General features: G+C 44.3%; 1 protein-coding gene across 5 annotated transcripts in view; it reads left to right on the top strand.

Moving 5' to 3' along the window:
- Window positions 1-19,328, top strand: part of KIF13B (kinesin family member 13B) — a 193,459-nt gene that overhangs the window by 164,039 nt on the left and 10,092 nt on the right. For 2 of the 5 annotated variants that reach the window (XM_059926821.1, XM_059926823.1), the window contains exon 38: window positions 17,187-17,249. The exons of 1 other annotated variant lie outside the window; for it this stretch is intronic. In XM_059926821.1, coding sequence (XP_059782804.1) covers window positions 17,187-17,249 — 63 coding nt within the window. Of the gene's footprint in view, window positions 1-15,781; window positions 16,012-16,442; window positions 16,622-17,186; window positions 17,250-19,328 lie in introns of those variants that run through there. 2 more of the 5 variants (XM_059926826.1, XM_059926824.1) reach the window with 2 other exon arrangements.

Below are 19,328 nucleotides of genomic sequence, written 5' to 3' on the forward strand. Positions count from 1 at the left end.
ACTAATGTGATTTATGGTCACATCACTTAGAGCAAGAGTAGTGAAATTTATGAAGTGCACTTAGTGTTGTTTGTGTATTGCCAAACAGAAAATGTAATTCTATTTTTAATTCTTGATTTCGTTTCTTATTTCACACAGTTTTACATCATTCCTGTCCTTGCTGCTCAACCTCTTTTTTCCTCTACTGTGGTTTACGTGTTCTTTCACTGAAAAATTAAAAGTGATCACTTATTTCCCCTTTTTATTAAAACTCTCTACCTGGCCTTAGAAGAAGTTTTAGAGAAGATGTTAAAGGGTTTTCCAAATAATCAGGAAGCTGCTCTTGTGTGATGGTGCATGGGAAGCCTGTTGGAAATGCAATTTTTAGCCTCATATAGGTGTGAATTCAGCAGAAAATGATAAATGAGGATTTATTTATACTCATTCAAAAACACATACAGTGCAAGTTCAGTTGTTGAAATAGGTCTTTTGACATCAGCTTCTCCACATTCACTTAAACATTCAAGTTGCAGAAATGTAGGTGAGTCCTTGCCTGAGACCTTAACTATTTAAAAGACTTTTCTAAGTTTATGAGTGCATATTCAAGGGGGATGGTATTAGTTTTGTAAGGTTGCTGTGCAGATACATAGTTTTTTCAATCTAGGATTATATGAGCATATATATCAGCATAGATGCACACATATTGTATGAAAAAAATTAAACATCGAGATTTTTGGAAATGTTTAAATTTAACCGGGCACTAACGGGTGCTTGACAGTTATCAAAATGAATCTGAGGGCTTCCCTGGTGGCGCAGTGGTTGAGAATCTGCCTGCCAATGCAGGGGACACGGGTTCGAGCCCTGGTCTGGGAAGATCCCACATGCCGCGGAGCAGCTGGGCCCGTGAGCCACAATTGCTGAGCCTGCGCGTCTGGAGCCTTTGCTCCGCAACAAGAGAGGCCACGATAGTGAGAGACCCGCGCACCGCAATGAAGAGTGGCCCTCACTTGCCGCAACTAGAGAAAGCCCTCGCACAGAAACGAAGACCCAACACAGCCATAAATAAATAAATAAATAAATAAATATTAAAAATAAAAAAAAAAAAATGAATCTGAGATGGCGAGAGCTTAAAAGAAATAGCAAGTCTAATGTTTGGTGGGGGTGAGGGTAGGCAAAAAAGATTTTGCCAAGGGTTCGTTATAGCATACGTTATTCTGTTCTAAACTGCTACTTCATTGTTTCACAAAGTATGATTCATTTACTGTTTGTGCCAGAATTTCCATGGTAGCTTTTTAAAAAGGTAACTTTAAAAAAAATACAGCCCGACCTTAAAAAAGTATAACTCATACCTCACCTTGGGGCATCTAATAATCTGCATTTATAAGCACCCAAGGTGATTCTTATTCACATTAAAGTTTTTTTTGTTTTTTATAAATTTATTTATTTATTTATTTTTGGCTGTGTTGGGTCCTCGTTTCTGTGCTAGGGCTTTCTCCAGTTGCGGCGAGTGGGGGCCACTCTTCATCGCGGTGCGCGGGCCTCTCACTGTTGCGGCCTCTCCTGTTGCGGAGCACAGGCTCCAGACGCGCAGGCTCAGTAGTTGTGGCTCACGGGCTTAGTTGCTCCGCGGCATGTGGGATCCTCCCAGACCAGGGCTCAAACCCGTGTCCCCTGCATTGGCAGGCGGATTCTTAACCACTGCGCCACCAGGGAAGCCCTAAATTTTGATATCCACTGTTTTTCAATTGCTGTTTGGTGAAGACAGAGTTACGTAAGTTAAAGGAAATTGGAATGGTATTAGAAGTCATTGAATCAGACTACCATTGTTACAATTATAAGCTACTTTAAGCTTTTGACGTAGCAAGTCAAATCACCTGCTACCATAAGTTCTTTTACTATTTTGCCAGTGAGTGATTGATTCCTCTGGATATGAGAGGAACAGCAGTGGTTTAGAAAGAAATCTAGTGATTGGTGGATAATTGCAATTTGTAATGTCAGGTTTAAGCGAGGTAATCTTGAAATATTTTGAAGATATCTTAAGTAATATTTGTTCATTCAGTTTACTTTCTTTGAGCATATATGAGCAAAGATGTTACCAAAAAGTGGCCCCAAATGCTGCATAGTTCATAAATAAATGAGAATGTCAATACAAAAGTGGCCTTAACAAAGACGCTCAGTGGTGGAGCTGAACTGTTCCATTTGGTTGGTGAAATCCCCACTCCCTTGAAGGACCGTTTCTCAAGGTCACCAGAGCTCCATCTTGCCTGCACTTCTCAGTCCTCATCTGACTTGACAATCGTGCAGGAAACATTTTTGTCTCTGGGCTTTAGCGCTGAGCTCTTCGCCTGGCTTCCCTTCTGTTGTCTGCTCAGTCTTTCTCAGTTACCTTTTCTGGGACCCTTTATTCCATCAAGCCGCTGATACTCAGGTGTTCCAGAGCTCCCTCCCAGGTAATCTCATCCAGCTCTGTGGCTTTTAACTCTTTATGCATTGACGATGCTCACATTTCTATCTCCAGCCCAGGCTTTGCCCCTGAGCTCTGGCCTCGTGGAGCTAACCGCCTGTTCAGCTTTTCCACTTACAAATCCATTAGACATTCACATTTTACAAGTTCAAAGCATTACTCCTGGTTTCAGCTCCCAAGTCCATCTACTCTCAGCACACAAAATACTTACAAAATACATGCCCATCTCAGCGTGTATAGCACAAATGTCCACCTAGTTGCTTCACCTCATAAATAGTCCATCAGTAAAATTTTGTGGGTACCACTTTCAATCCGGTGACTTCTCACCATCTCCATTTCTCATCACTCATCCATGCCACCGTCTCTTGCCTTGACTATGCAGCAGCCTATCAATTGGTCTAGCTGACACTTTTTGCCTCACAAAGTCTTGTCATTCACAGAGAAGCCAGAGTGAGCTCCTAAGGCCTAACATGAGTTCATGGCTTGAAACCTTCCACTGCTTCTATTTGAATAAAACCTATTCCTTACTGTGGTTTACAGTGTCCTATGTGATCTAGCCCCCTGACTTTTAATCTTTATTCCCTTCATTTTATTTTATTTTATTTTTTTATTTTTATCTATTTATTTTTTATTTATTTATTTTTGGCTGTGTTGGGTCTTTGTTGCTGCGCGCAGGCTTTCTCTAGTTGCGGTGAGCGGGAGCTACTCTTCGTTGCAGCGCGCGGGCTTCTCATAGCGGTGGCTTCTCTTGTTGCAGAGCACGGGCTCTAGGCGCGCAGGCTTCAGTAGTTGTGGCATGTGGGCTTCAGTAGTTGTGGCGAACGGGCTCTAGAGCACAGGCTCAGTAGTTGTGGCGAACGGGCTTAGTTGCTCCACAACATGTGGGATCTTCCTGGACCAGGGCTCGAACCCATGTCCCCTGCATTGGCAGGTGGATTCTTAACCACTGCACCACCAGGGAAGTCCCTATTCCCTTCATTTTACTCTTTGTTCACCATGCTAAGCCATATTGGCCTTTTTGTTGTTGTTGTTTGTCGCATGAACCATGAAGCTCCTTTTGGTCTCAAGAGTTTTTGCACTTGCTTTTCCTTCTACTTGGACTGCTCTCTCCCAAAGTCTTTGCATGGCTACTAGGTCTCTAGTAGACTGCTCTGCTACTATCATGGTCAAGAAAGACCACTCAAAGCAAATATGTTTGAGTTTAGAGTGGCCTGAACCAACCAAACTAAAACAACAGCCTCTACCATACATATTGCAGTGTATTCCCATTTTTAATCTTTTCATTGGGAGTTATTGTTATGTTTATATGCTTATTGGTTATCTCCACTCTAGAATGTAATTCTTCGGGGCAGGGGCATAGTCAATGGAAAATATATGTTGGTTGACCATTGGCATTTGTACAGCTTGTAATATTAGATAGTTTGAACATACCAAGTGTCATCGAGTGGTGTAAAGGACTGTGGTTATAGTTCAGAGGTGAGAGAATCACATCTGAGAAGGGATTTGAGATATTGGGCATATTTATGAAGTTTCTTTCCTAGATTAATGCAAGTTCCACTAAAGAACTGTTCTTAAAGGAGGGAAAAGCTTGAGCTTATCATTTTGGACTTAGTTGATCAAAGATGCTTGTGTTCTCATTTTTACTATCTCTGCTAAAGCTTTAAGAGAAGTAAATTATAATTTAAAATGACAGTATCAATATAGAGGTTTCCGTTACTAGGACCACTTTAAATATGCTTTAAATTGCTATCACCTAGATGATGTTTCATCCTTGGAATTAGGGCACTTTAGCGTCAATGGAATTTCAAAATAACAGCAACAAGAGCAATGCTATATTGGCTAAATTTGTTTTAGTGTTTCCCGATTTTTTATAGTAATCTTCACTCTAATGGCATCCTATTCACTTGGAAATCAGATTTGATACCTGAAAGTTGAGGTTCTTACTTTTTTCCCTCCTTGTGGAACCTCCGAGTCCTCCAGGAAGAAGGTTGGTTTATTTCTACCCAGTCTTTGCCTCTGCTTTTTTCTGCTATTGCCCAGGAGTTAAAGGTTCTGTGCTCCTTTAGGCTTTCTCCAGACCTAATAGCTGAAGATTAGTCAACTGTATCTCTTATAATAAATGCCTCATCATTCTTCCGTTGTCTTGCCAGGGTTTTGCTTAAAGTGGGGAGCCCAGAAGTGATACTGTAACCCCTATGCTTGAAAATAGTGCAGCTGTCACTGTCCTCTTTTGAATAATGTACTTCTACCAAAGTGGCATCTGATTGCACTTTTTTTAAAGGCGAGTATTTCTAGTTCATTGTGGTCTGGTCAGTTAACGTTCCCCTTTTTTGTTTGCTTGTTTATTTGCTTACACTCTTGTCAATGTACTTCTCTTTTTATTATTATGTTGTTTAGTTGAAGTATAAAAATACTTAAATAAGGATCTTTAGATTCATTTAGAAAATTTTTCATCTTGATTTTGTTTCAACATTCCTAGGATAGCAAGATATTTTTTGAATAATTATTTAAAAAATACTTCTGTCCTAACTATCATCTGCAAACTTTGAAGGGCACAGTCTGCATTTGAGTCACAAACAAAATATGGAACATTAGGGCGTGAGAGAGAACTCTGTCATAGGTGACTAGAGATCACTCCCCAAGTTACAGAGTGACAGAGTGTCACACTTCAGCTCTGCATATTCAGTAACTGCCATCACCAGCCCACGTTTCCCCCTCTCTCTAGCAAAGAGATTATGGGAGACTTTGTTAGATGCATTACAGAAATGGAGGGACACCATGCCTTCCTCTGTATCACCAGTCCAGAAAGCCTAGGACAAAATTCACGCTGATGAACGTTCCTAGACCACTCTGCCCACTGCCTGGCGTAGCCATAGCTCTGTGTGAGGTATCCAGTGCAGCGTAAAGAAGTACACGAATACCCCCAAAGCTTGCTCTCTGTTTTGATTCTGGTTTTAATTGGCTACTAGTGCCTTGTTAGCACACTAATTTCAATGGCCTACATAAATAGTCATTAAATAATCAATACCAGACTAAAAAACTTATATAGGTTTTAGAATGACATCAAAGATAGAACCCAGAAAAATAGAAATGAGTGCACGTGCCTAAAAGGAATCTGGATCACTTCTACAGTACAGGAAGGGATAAATATTGATATTAACATTGCATAAAACTTAGAGACAAAAAATAGATAGTAACCCTGCTTAAGATTTCTCCTGTGAGACGGCACAACAAACTAAACAGAAACCCCCAAATGGATCAGCAGAGAAAGTACATGGTGACCCAGCAGACTGTAGAGTAAGACAGGCACACTCTCATTTCCGTCCCCACCCAGCTTTCTCTTTTCATCATTTTCAAAGCCATTGCCCTCTCCATTTCCTACTTGACTGTGATGAAAGATCTCAGAGCTTCTTCCTTTTTCTGTTTCTGTCCCAAGTTAATTTGGAGACTTAAACTCCTTCTCTGCAAGAGTCACAGTAACAGAGACACTCACAGCAACCCACCTAAACACCACACCTGGGTTCTCTCCGGCATCATGAGACAACACTTAGATCATTGCACTTAGTGCTGGGTATGTTACTACTAGACATTTGTTGACCAACTGGAATTATTTCAGAGAATAACATCAGAAATGATTTATGAGGAAGGATTAAAGGAGTTATTTATAGCTTGACCAAACAATGACTAAGAGAGCTGACTGTATAAGCATTCAGGGGATATCAACACCAAAGGCAGGGAAGAATTGTGTAAGGGTGGTTCCAGGAAAGCAGCAATATGAAAGGCACAGAACAACAGAAATGAAGTTAACGAAGAGAATGGTAACAACCGTAAATGAGTACAGTGATTTACAGATAGCAGGGCACTCTCTAAAAAAAGCCCCAAGGCTTTCTGTCACTTCTATTTTGTAAAAGTAAGATATTGCAAATATCAAAGTATTCCCATTAAGAACCGGGGAATGGAATAGATCCTGTTTCTACCAGTCATTCTTCCTCTTTTCTTTGCTAGATTAGGTGGAAGAGAGGCAGAAGTTGTGTAATGAAGGAATGATTATTATCAAAAAAGTACTTTTAATCAGAGTGTCCTTGACATTTTCAAACAAGAATGTTCAATTCCCTCCCTCATGCAAAGATATAAACACACAACCACAGTGAAAATCTAATGAAAAGATGAATGTTTATTAACTTGTTCTTTGGAATCAGCAGGTTCTCAGATCAAGATTCTGTTATTTTGGGGGGCATATTTTAGCATCTGAAAAGATTCATGGCTCTTTTCTTGTAAGATAGAAGTTAACAGTTTATTCTGAGGAATAGAAAAATTTAAAGAAAGAAAATAAAGATTTTAAGAAAGTCTTTAAAAACAAAGGTTCTTATATTTTACAAAATCATTTGGCTTGAACATATTCGTAAAGACTTATGTTTGTCATTTTTATGGAGATTTGTTTTTGTTTGTAATCAATTTCTGTCTGAGTTCCAGAAATGCAAAAGATACAGCACTGAAAGAGGTGGCAGCTGACAAAATTGCTGTCTTTGACCTTCTGATGCAAGTTTAGTAACTAATCTGGAAAATAATGAACTGCAATTAATGAAATCTGTACTCATATTCAAGTGTGTTTCTCAGACAGCACATACAATAATTGAAAGCACTTCCTGCTCTCCAATTAGTTAGGTTGAATTAATGTGGCATAATAGCTTTTTTCATATATCTAGAAGATTGTGTTCAGATGAAGCTGTTTATGTACTTAAGACTTCGGTACTCCAAATGGCGTCTTTGGTTCATTGGGGGAATTAAAGAGTTAACGCTCACATTCAATTTCCACCATCAGAAACACAGCCGCATTTCCGGCCTATCTTTGTTTTACCGTCTGCCCCTCTGCCCCGCAGTGTCCTGCGCTTTGCTTATGGCTGCCTTGTCGACTTCAGGGATGTTTTTCTCCAGTTTCAACACAGCTTCCAGTGTGGAAGCTGGACAGGGCCTTGAGTAGAGAAAGCAGCGCCCTGCGCATCTCTGGCCTAGCTGAAAAGATGCTTGGCTAGTTCTTCCAGCTTTCATGTCAGCGATTCCTCCATGTATAAAATGGGGAGAAACAAACACAGCTACTGGTTCTTCCCTTGTGCACGAAGATGCTGTTTTAGGCTCTTCATACTTGGGCTCCTCTGATGAAACAAGCCATATAAATGCCTATCCTGGTGTCTTAAGGGTTCATCATCTTAACTAACTAAAATAAGAAAAGGTATCTATACTTTGTTTTCTAGCCTTGAGTTTTCCTGAATTATTCAGGTTATTTTTAAAGGTTATTTCCCCCTGTAGTTTATATTTGGATATGGTATGCTATATTGCTTTTTCTTGAGTTAACAAAGGGAAGTTTGCACAGCCCTTCTGGAGTACAGACTTTTTAAAAAAATTCAAAGTAGGACTTCCCTGGTGGTCCAGTGATTCAGACTCCACGCTCCCAGTGCAGGGAGCACAGGTTTGATCCTTGGTCGAGGAACTAAGATCCCGCATGCCACGCAGCGTGGCCAAAAAAACCCAAGAATTCAAGGCAAGTGATTTCTGTTCAATTGCTTTGGGGATGTATTCTTAGGCATTCTTCTTCTTCTTCTTTTTTTTCTTTTAATTTATTTATTTTTATTTTTGGCTGTGCGTGGGCTTTCTCTAGTTGCGGTGAGCGGGGGCTGCTCTTTGTTGCGGTGCTTGAGCTTCTCACTGCAGTGGCTTCTCTTGTTGCGGAGCATGGGCTCTAGGTGCGCAGGCTTCGGTAGTTGTGGTGCGCGGGCTTCAGCAGTTGTGGCACGTGGGCTGCAGAGCGCAGGCTCAGTAGTTGTGGCGCCCAGGCTTAGTTGCTCCGCGGCATGTGGGATCTTCCTGGACCAGGGCTCGAACCCGTGTCCCCTGCATTGGCAGACAGATTCTTAACCATTGGGCCACTAGGCATTCTTACTACTTTACGAAATGAGACTCTTATCTCTGTTTTCTTTTCCAAAATCATAACATCTTACCGTCTATCTTTGCCCCAGAAATGCATGGATATTGACATACTTAGAGACACTAAGTTGACAGGTTGTCTTCAGAATCAGGGTTAGTAGTTGATCTGAAAAATAATGAAAAGAAAATAGTTTCTGAGGCAGGATAGGAGTTGATGGACTCAGTCTGCCAGTCGTTTTTCAGAAATGGGCCTTGTATACTTCTGTATGATTCTGGAGACCTGAGGTTGGAACCTTTTTTGGTAAAGAGCCAGATAGTATCATTTTAGGCTTTGCAGGCCAAACAGTGTCTGTCAGAACTAGCTGTAGTTCTGGTCCAAACATTGGGTCTGGTTTTGTTCCAATAAAACTTTATTTATAACCCTGAAATTTGAATTTCATATAATTTTTACATGTCACAAGGTATTCATTTATTTCAACAACTTCAAAATGTAAAAACCATTCTTAGCTTACAGGGCTCACTGAGGTGGGGACAGTCTAGATTCAGACCCTGTTTTTAAGTTTTTAGATTGACAGCCATTTTATGTTTCAAGTAAACATCCTTCATCGATGCTTGAGAAACTAAGTGGATGGAGTGAATATTACATCCTCGTTTTAAAAAATGGAAATCTTTTTCACATAAATACTTAAATAAATTTTAATTATGCAGAAGTTTAAAAAGTAAACTAGCTAAACCCTAAAAAATAAGGAAAAGTCTCTTTCCTGACAACTTCAGAAATATTAGTATTTAAAATTTTCTGTATCTAGGGCCTCAAGTAAGTTGAACTAACACATATATGATAGGGTGAAATAAAAAGTCTGTTTGGATGGGCTTATTCACTTTTATCAACGGATAAAACAATTTACTTGTTGATAGAAGAAGTGGGCCTTTTAGTTGTTTCATGTAATTGAATTAAATAGGAATATCAGATAGTGGACCTTGAGTGCCCATTTCTGAGGAGTAAGAAGGGCCCTGTCTACGTCTGGTGTTGTACACATTGTATCCCTAGCTCCTGGCACAACCTTTAGAATATAGTAGGCACCTGCCCCATGTTTCACTTACATCAGGTGGAATTGTTGATTGTTTAAAAATGTGCGTATAGTAAGTCTGCCTAGAAATACCTTGGAAGACAACACCCGAAATCCCAATGATTGGATTACCATGGTACTTTAAAAATGTACTGAGTGCTTGGTGTGCCAGGGATTTTATATGCATCAGCTCAGCACCACTGCTGTCTGATGAAAATAAATATGAGCCACATGTGTCATTTAGAATTCTCTAGTAGCCACATTTAAAGTAAAAAGAAACAGGTCAAATTAATTGTGATAAAATAATTTAGGATTGACTTACATACACTACCATGCGTAAAATAGCTAGCTAGTGGGAACCTGCTGTAGAGCACGGGGAGCACAGCTCGGTGCTCTGTGACCACCTAGCTGGGTGGGCTGGGGGAGGTCCAAAAGGGAGGGGATGTATGTATATGTATAGCTGATTCACTTTGTTGTACGGCAGAAACTAACACAACACTGTAAAGCAATTATACTCCAATAAAAAAAAATTAAAAAGTAAAAAGAAACAGGTCAAATTAATTTTAATAAAATAATTTACATAACCCAGTATATTCATAATATCGTCCTTTCAACCTGTAATCAGTATAAAAAAACTTACTGAGACAGTCCCATCTTTTCTTCTGTACAGTCCTTGAAATCAGGTGTGTATTTTACATTTCTAGCACATCTCAATTTAGATACTAAATTTTCCTTGGAAATCTTGATCTGCATTTAGAGTTCATGAAGTTGAAAAAATAGATCCACATGCCCAAGCCATTCCAAATTTACTTAAAGGTGCTTTAATTTTTAAATTTACATATTATTAGTTAACATTAAGTAAAATAAATCCGCTTCCTCAGTCACACCAGCCGCATTTCAAGTGCTCAGAAGCCATGTGGCTGGTGGCTGCCATGTTGGACAGGCGGAGTTGAAGGGTGATATTAGACACGGAGTTGGACAGAGAGGAAGATGAGGCTCAGGTGGGTTAACTAAGGTCAGAGCCTGGGGAGTAGCAGAACTGAGACATATTCAAGAAACAAAACTTAATGCACAGTTGTGATGTGAAGAGGTTTCACTGGGTTTGATTAAAAATAGCAAGCGATTATATTTGTAGAATGAATGACTCTATAAAGTATTTGAAGGAGGAACTAGTCATGCTGTGGAAATACACTGGGTAGGATCTATCCATCTTTGGTTTTTTTTGTCCATTTCTTTCTAAAAAAAATTATCTCTGGGCAACGAGGAATCATTGACAACTTAAAGCAGGAGAGTGACGTGGTCAAATCTGTGTCTCAGAAAGCCCCTCTGACTGCAGTTTGGAAGATGGATTGGAATAGAATAAAACTGGAAGAATCTATTCAAATGTATGTACATCCCTCATGAGGGATTGTAATATTGGTCAGAAAAGTGAACCCACCATCCCATGCTTGACACACTGACACTTAAATGTCACTGATTGGAAGGAGCATGTGCCAGGTAGGGTAACAGTGTCTCTGGCGAGGACCAGCTGGTGGCCACCCGCCGTCCTCTCTGGGTGGCATTGCTTAGAGGATTCCTGTGGACTGGATCACCACCTTCCAGATGTGATCACCCAGAGGTGATCAGGTCTACACAAAGGACTGAGGGATCAATTAGAATGCCGAGTTACTCATTTAAACTAAGAACCTTAACTGCCAGGTGGATAAAAGTGCTGGCTTCATCGTGGCCAGCGCAGTCTTACCTGGATCCCTCTGGAAAGCCAGAGTGCAGGTCCTAAGGCTGCTCGTGAGCCCAGGCTGCTGCCGGGTTGGGTCCGAGGGCACCCCCTCCGCGGTGGCTGGAGCGCCTGTGCCTGCACCCGCGGCGGGGCACTGCCAGCTCTCCCTGACGCTGCCAGCCTCACCACCCTGCCTCTGATTAACATAACCTTTAAAAATTTGTTTATATTGATTAGGCTATTGCTGATTCTTGATCTTTAGTAATTGTACGTGTCTGATTTTATCTAATGTTTGTTACTGTACCAGAACATATTCAAAGATGAGGGGAAGTATCTTGCTTATGTGCACTGCCCCAGCTCAGTGGTGTTCCTTATATTTTTCTCACTTTAGCAGCACGAATATCAAAGGTTAGCTATTGAGTATTTGTGGCAAAAATAAATCTTACATCTCTTGTTGTATTTTCCTATGCTTGGATTAAAGTGGTTGGTTAGAGTTGTAAAAAAAAAAAAAAAAAAAAAGACTTAGAGGATCATATTCACTTAGGAACCATTAGAAAATGACATGTAAGAATTTATCAAAATCATGGTAAGGGGTGATTATTAGGAAAGGTTCATTTTCAAACAAGAAAAAAATACATCAGAAAGTTTAATTTTTTTTGAACAAAGTGATGATTTTTTGCTTCAGCTGATATCTCTTCTGCCCTCTACCTACCCCTATGCCCAAATTTTGGAATTTGATAGCATTTTGATAGGATTTTTCCAAATCCTATCTAACTGTACAATTCAGCCTTCATGTCACTTAAGTAATTCATTCGTTCACTTATTTACCTGTTTATTCATTCAACAAACATTAAGTTCCTGTTTATGGATGAGATGAATGAGACATAACCCCTACCCTGCAGAGAGCTCACAGTCGAGAGGGGCTCCCGTCGAGACACATCGACAGATAAATAGGACGATGTTGTAGGTGCTGAATGTACGTGTCGGGGGTGACACAGTGAAGGCGGCATTTTGCCTGCAGTTTGAGGAAGAGTAGATGTTGCTTGAGCTGAGACTTAAAGATGACTAGGTCTTCACCAGGTGGAATGTGATACCCTAGGGGAAGGGACAGCGCGAGGACCGCGTGTTCAGCACAGAGTGGGTTAGCATGCCGAGCGAGGGAAGTGCAGCCTCGTGAGAGGTGAGGTTCTTTCAAGTCATGCCAAGGACTTAAGACTTTATTCTGGGGCAAGGAGGTCTCCAAATTAGCTTTCATGCCTAGTTATGAAATTCTGAGCCAGTCTGCTCTGTTTTCATTCAGGTGGCATGTGAAAGCCAGAGTTTAGTAAATGACGAGGTATGGTATGAGAAGTGTGACCATCACCTTTTCCCCGAAATGCTTCGGAGCAACCCTCTGCCTGTCACCTGCCCATCTGCTAGGTTTGAGCCACCCTCGGGACAGCACGATGGCAGGTTCAGCTGGCCTCCAGGCCACAGTCCCTTTCCATCCCTGTCACTGACCCCCCTGGGCAGTCTGCATGCATTTAACCGTTAGGTAAGTGCCTCTGAGCCTTGGTTTCTGTAGTGTGAAATGTAGATAATTATCCTTATATTCGTGAGCCTCGTGGGACTTCTTAATATTTATAGCTGCAAAATACTTTGCAGTCATTTTTATTAATAGTTACCAGATGTGTCGTAAGGATTAATGAACTTATGATCTGCAGTGTTTTGAGCTCTTGAGATCGGAGGCAACCGCCTGCGCGGGGGATATGTAAAAGAGCATTAAAGTGCAAGCAGTACCATTTGGAAATGTGAGCTGTTACGTGTGAAGGACAAATGACACACTGAAGATTTCAGTGCACTTTGTAGGTATTTTTGGTACCCTTACTAAGGTTGCTAAATTCGCCAAAGGCCATGGCCAAATACAGAAGGCTGGTACCCCCTGCCTCTCACCCCTCCCCCCCATGATCGTGCACAGGCACAGGTGCGTGTGCACGCTGTTTCTGCTGAGGCCACCGTCACCCTTGCCGTGTCGTCCCTTCTTCCTGGGCAGCATCTTTCGCTCTCCCCCCAGGTGTTTCCAGGTGTTCAGGAGTCTCCTTCATATCTCTAAATTTTCATTTCTCTTTCCTTTTCCTCTTACCATCCAAGTGCAGGCTTTTATATTATTGGCTCTCCGCTGAACCACTGAAGCAGCCGCTTAATTGATCTCTCCAAGTTTTCTCTCTACCCTATTTAGGGATAATCTTCTGTAAGCCTAGTTCTTATGGCCGCTTCATTCAGTACCTTTGGTGGTTCTTCATTGCCTGTGAAAATCCACCATAAATTTACATACAAGGCCTCCTCCACATACCCTAACCTCCATTGCCTCTGCCCAGCACTGGTCAGTCTAGATCATTCTCTCTCTCCCAAGACCTCCTGGAAGGTTGAGTAGCTTTTCCTGGGCAGGGAAGTGAGAGGAGGGAACACTGCCAGACACAAAGGGTAGCCTGCCTTTGTCACGCCGCTCTCCGTGTTCGAGGTGTCCCTCAGCTGTGGGAAAAGCCATTCCGTCTTGAAGCCCTGTCTCAAAGTGAAATCACCCTCATGGAGGTGTTCTAGGCCTGGTGAACAGAATCTCCTTTGAAACTGTCATTCTGATAGCTATCATTTTCCTTGACGTTTTTGTTATTTGCATACCGTCCTTCCCCCAAACTGGATTGCCGCCTTGTTGAGAGTGAGCCCGTATTCTTCAGGTCTTTGTGTTCCCACAGCGCTATTGCAATGCCTTGTACGCCTGAGACCTGAGTCCTTGTTGAGCTAAGTTTATACATTGAAGCAGAGCCCCAGTTAAGTTCATCATGTAGGGCAGTATTATGGGAAAATTTGAAATATACAGAAGTAGAGTGAATATTACAGTGAATCCCTAGGTACCCAGCACCTAGCTTCCATAGAAACCGGTACGCAGCCAGTCTTGTATGTCTGTGCCCCTACCCTCTTGAGCATGTGCCTTGCTGGAGAAGTATCTACCTGTGGTCGTCTCTTGTCCAGAGTTGGTATTTGACAACCACTGCTACCTAGCACCCCTCGGAGGGGACACCCCGAAGTTACCAGTGTGTGAAGCGAAGTGGGTGCGGTCAAAGTACGTGAAGTTGCACTCAGGACCCACTCAGACCTGATGTGACCTTATTGTTGACACGGTTTTCAGCCATTTCAGGTGTGTCTAATCATCCAGTGTCCTGGTTCTCACGTCATCTGAATGCTGGGGGTTGGGCAGGCATCTCTATGGAGCAGATCTGTTGCCTGATCAAGAGGTGGTTGTTGAGAGTGAGTGATGGTCAGGGCTAGACTCGAAGTCTTCCGCTTAGTTGCCTGGAGCCACAGAGTCTCGGCCAGGGGCCCTGCCCCACCAGGAAGCCCCGTGGGTCCACTGGATTCCAGCATCGCGTCCCAGTCAAGCTGGCCCTTTAATTCATTTCAGCAGATACTTTTCCAAACATTTACTGGATTTTTAAAAATCACTCTGAATCATAAAGAAAAGTGTCAATTATTTTTCCATGCTCCGTTCAGGAGGACAAGAATCTTAGAAAATCTTTCATCCTGGGTGGCTATAGTTCCATTCTTGGTGGGATTTTTACGTTTTTATGCCTTAAGGGAGAATGTTTCACGCCAATCTTGTCGGTTTTGAATAAGATCTAACTGAAGAATGTAAGTATTTTGGAGTTCCAGCTTAACAAACTTTTTTCTGCCCTTACTGAGAATTATGTTCTGAACACCTTTCCATTCGTGGGGGACTTCAGACACTATGGGGAAAATAAAAATAAAGGTAGTAGGCCATGCACTGAAGGACTGTAAGACAGGGTGAAGGGTACGTGCTTGAAATGGAGAACCCCTGAAAGGGAGCGGGGAGCAGGGGGCAGATGCTGTAGGGTGGGAGGGAGTGAGGTGAGCCTGGCGGGGGCGGGGGTCCGTGGCTTTGCTGCCAGCGGGCGTCCTCCCTCGTTCTGTTCTGTTGCCTGCTCACACTGGCTCTCTTAAACACACCTCTGACCCTCACTCTCCCTGGCCTTCAACCCCGAGGAACTCCCCAGTGTTTGCAGGGTAGAGTGCGTCTTCTCTTCCTTTATCCCTGGGTCCTCCCATCTGTTTAGCTGGATCTCCTACCATCTCCTATTTAATTGCCTCTCCTCTGTGCCTTTGCTCCAATCCTGTTGCTGGTCCCTCACCTCTACAAAATTAATCCCTTCTAGCAGTTTTCTCCCAAAGGCAGTCCCAGGGCATAATTGGTTGTAGCGGTACCTTTGCTGAAACGCGATTGTTTGGTGTGTGAACACAGCAGGTCGACACCCCCCCTCAGTGGGCCATCTTGTTGCAGGCGGGCTTTTCTGCCTTCAATTAAGAGTCTGGGCTGCCAAGTAGGAAGCAAGACTTCGGCCGTCAGCCTTCGTGCCTGCAGACTATCCGGGAAGTCGTGACAGCAGAGGCCCCCGGGCCCCCAGGTGCACCAGGGACCTGGGAGGACCTGGAGTGCTCAGGGCCAGAGGAAGGGACCTGGAGGGATCTCTGGGCAACTTAGATTAGATAGTAGATCAGTGAGCCAGCAAGAGAAGAGACATGCGTAACTGCGTGGAAACAAACTCCAACACCCAATTTTGACTCTCTTCTGTGAGACAGGACTGCGGGGAGGTGTTCGTTTTGCCAGGACGGAGCCCTCTTAGAGCCCAGCTCTCTGAGGCGAGGTCCAGACTCGTGCGTCGGAGCAGGCAGGCCTGGGAAGGGGCCAGCCGTTGGTTGAGAGAATAAAGGCGGATGTGGTGGACCCCGGGCTTCTTCGAGATGACTGCGTCTACTCTGTGCCCTTCCCCACCTGCTGTAGTGGACTCAGCAGCTACCAACTCCTTCACGGTTACCAGCTCTCTCCTTTGACGCCCGTTTTCCTTATCCTAGGGCTTGTTTTTGTTTCTGTTTTTGCTTTTCTTTATTTTTGGCTGCGTTGGGTCTTCATTGCTGCGTGTGGGCTTTCTATAGTTGTGGTGAGCAGGGGCTACTCTTTGTTGCGGTGCACGGGCTTCTCATTGCGGTGGCTTCTCTTGTTGCAGAGCACGGGCTCTAGGCGCGTGGGCTTCAGTAGTTGTGGCTTGTGTGCTCAGTAGTTGTGGCTCGCGGGCTCTAGAGCACAGGCTCAGTAGTTGTGGCGCATGGGCTTAGTTGCTCCGTGGCATGTGGGATCTTCCCAGGGCTCGAACCCATGTCCCCTGCCTTGGCAGGCAGGTTCTTAACCACTGCACCGCCAGGGAAGCCCCCTAGTTTTTGTCTTTTTTTTTTTTTTTTTTAGCTCTCTCTTTTTGTAAATGTTCCTTGAACCATGTGTCCATAAGCAGCCTACTCCGTTCTTGTGATGTCACTTGTGCCCGTTAACTCAGGCTCTCGTCACCTCACCCCTGCTCTGTTGCTGGAGCCTGTGATTTGCCCGCCTCACTCTCGCACTGTTTCTCCAGCCAGCCTGCCCTCCACCAGCAGGTCGGTCTTCTTCGCATCCCGCCCTCTCTGCCCAGGCGTCGCAGGGGTCCTTACCGTCGCCCGGGAGCTTCAGTTCAGACCCCAGAGCCTCTGCCCACGTCCCTGTCCTGCTGTGCCTCGTGCTCCAGCCACACCGGCTTCCGTCCCCCTTGCTTCCCGTGACGGCACTGCCTGTGATCCTCTCGACCGGGAGTTTCCCGGGCCAGTGAAGTCCTGTAACGCTTGTGTGTAGAGACGCAGCCCTTGGCTGACGTGTGCCGCGCGAGAGCGGAGAGAGCACACCATACACCTTACTGTCTTCAGCACGTGTGTGGTGTTGCCAGCTGGGGACGAGCGGCGGGCTGAGCTCCCGGCTTCTCACGTTCCCTCTGCAGCGTCCCGACCCCAGCCCCGGGCAGGCCTGCTAGGCAGTGACTTGTTAGAATTCCTGCAAGTTGTAAACGTTCGCTTCGGGTGGGTCATCCTGACAGCTCTCCTGTCTGTTCAGTTGAAAGCTTCTCTGGTTATTCTGTTCTGCTTCCCCTGATCCCTGTGTCCACCTGTTCCCTTGTTTACTCAGCCCGTGCCTCGAATCATGGTGCAGTCAGCCCTCCCGGATGCCGGGACGCCCAGGACGCTGGAGGTGAGTTAGTCGGGCCTGGCGGCGCCTCTGCTGGCGGCTGCCCCACATACGGCGGGCGGCCCCGATACTGTGACTGTTGAGGCCACACCCGTGGTTTTTTAGTTTAGCATCCCCGTTTTGGTAATTAACTGTAATATAGGTCACCGTCTTCTCCCTCTGTATTTTGCTTGCTACACTTTTCTGTTTTCAACTTGTTAATCATATGATTGCTAAACTGTTAGGTGCTTGACTGCTAATGTAGTCTGTGGCTTTAATAGCCCACTGCTAGGTAGAGGCGATTTCTATAAACAGAACAATCTCCTTATTCCAAGTGTTGACTTAATTCTCAGTTTTACATTTCATTCTGATTCATGATATCAGCGTGACAAGACTGATGCTAAGCTGGGGAGAAAATAGTCTCTTATGATCTCCCACAGATGAACAGCACTTCTGATCTTATGAATAGCAGATCTATTTTCTCCCACTGTGTGTTCATCCTCTTAGGAAATGCTGTATCGTCATAGGAAAATTTTATTTATTAAAACAGTAGGAAAAGAGGCCAAATAATTCGAAAGAAAATTTAGACGTTCAAGAATTTACTACTTTCTGAGCAGCCCTTTTCAATGCAGGCCATCCTTGGTGTTCACGAATTTCACTGAAGATAGAGCTGTGACACCCCCCCCCACCCCCCCAGCCCCCTGTGAGTCGGGTTTCTTATTCCTCGGAGGCAGGACTGGGGTCCCAAGGCCGGTGGGGCAGGATGAGACGGAGCCCCTTACGCAAGGGCGCTGCCTTGTGCACTCTGCGCAGCTTTGCTGCACATCCCGCTGGCTCGCTCGCGTCCAGGCTTTCGGGCAAAGTGTAACCCAAAGACGCAGGGAGGCTCTCATTCGCATAGCAACTCCAGTCGAGTGGGAGCGGCTGCCGCAGCGCCGAAGCAGAAGGATCTGAGCTGCGCTCGGTCAGCGGGAAAGAACGGGGGTATCCGGGCTCGCCTTCTGCCGCCTCCCGTCACCTTTTTCTTGTCGCTGTGGATGTGACCTCTGATCCCTGGCTTTTCACTTACCGGAGGCTTTGGGTGAATCCTTTAGCCTCTCTGGCCATGTTGTAAAGCGAGTACTTTCTGGCCCACATCAGAGGATTCAGTAGTGCTGATGGGGTAACAGCAAGGAGCTCTAAGGCACTGTTGCAGGACTGTCCCCTCCTCCGGACGGGCCCAGCTGCCCTTAGCAGACAGCAGATCCGGCAGTGGTGGGTTGAACCCTGGGAGAGTGGGGAACGCAGGCTATATAAGGGCCATAGTTATTGTTCAGATTCTAGACTACTGTAATTTTGTTTGTGTATTCTTCCCTGCCCAGTCAGTGATATTAAAACTAAAATAGAAAAGAGTAAATAAAACATGTACAAGTTGCAAAAAAAAAATGATTGAAAGATTGCCTAATCTTTTAGAGTATTTATGCTGGCGACAGTTATTGATCTGTTGGATTTAGTAAATTTTGCAGCCCAGAGATCCATCACAAAAATGGGTTGTTAATCTCAAGAGGTGCTGTTAATTTTGTACCCTGAGAGTGTGCCTTGTGGGGGAAGGAGGGCCTCTGGAGACAGGAATATAAATGACAATTCACGTGAAAATGCACGATTTATCAAATTGCTGAGTTAAGCCAAGTAACTGTAAGAGACTTAACAGATCTCAGCTGTTTCCCAGTTCAAATAAATCCTGTATTTCAAATGGAAAATGGCCATTCTTGTAATACAAATAATCTTTCCGTAAATATTGAAAACACACTTCTTTTTCTGAGCAGCACCCCTCTCGCCCCCCAACCCACTCCCCGCTCTGTTTCCCGTTCCCTGTCATTGTGCACTGGGAATACAAAGATAATCTGCCACCTTCTCCCAATGGCTTAAGTTATCAAAGCAAGACACCTTAGAGTGCGCCCAGAACCGCAGAGCTCGGCGGAGCCGCGACTGTCGTCTTCCCCAGGAGATGGGGCTCTGTGCGTCTCTGCGGGCTCCCTCGGACACGGTGACGTGAGGCGGAGAGGCCAGCGTAGCTCTGGCCTCGCTCAGCCCCTGCTTGCCGGGCTGACTGCTTCTCGGCCT

Source organism: Balaenoptera ricei, chromosome 6 (assembly GCF_028023285.1).
Source record: "Balaenoptera ricei isolate mBalRic1 chromosome 6, mBalRic1.hap2, whole genome shotgun sequence".
Lineage (NCBI taxonomy): Eukaryota > Metazoa > Chordata > Mammalia > Artiodactyla > Balaenopteridae > Balaenoptera > Balaenoptera ricei.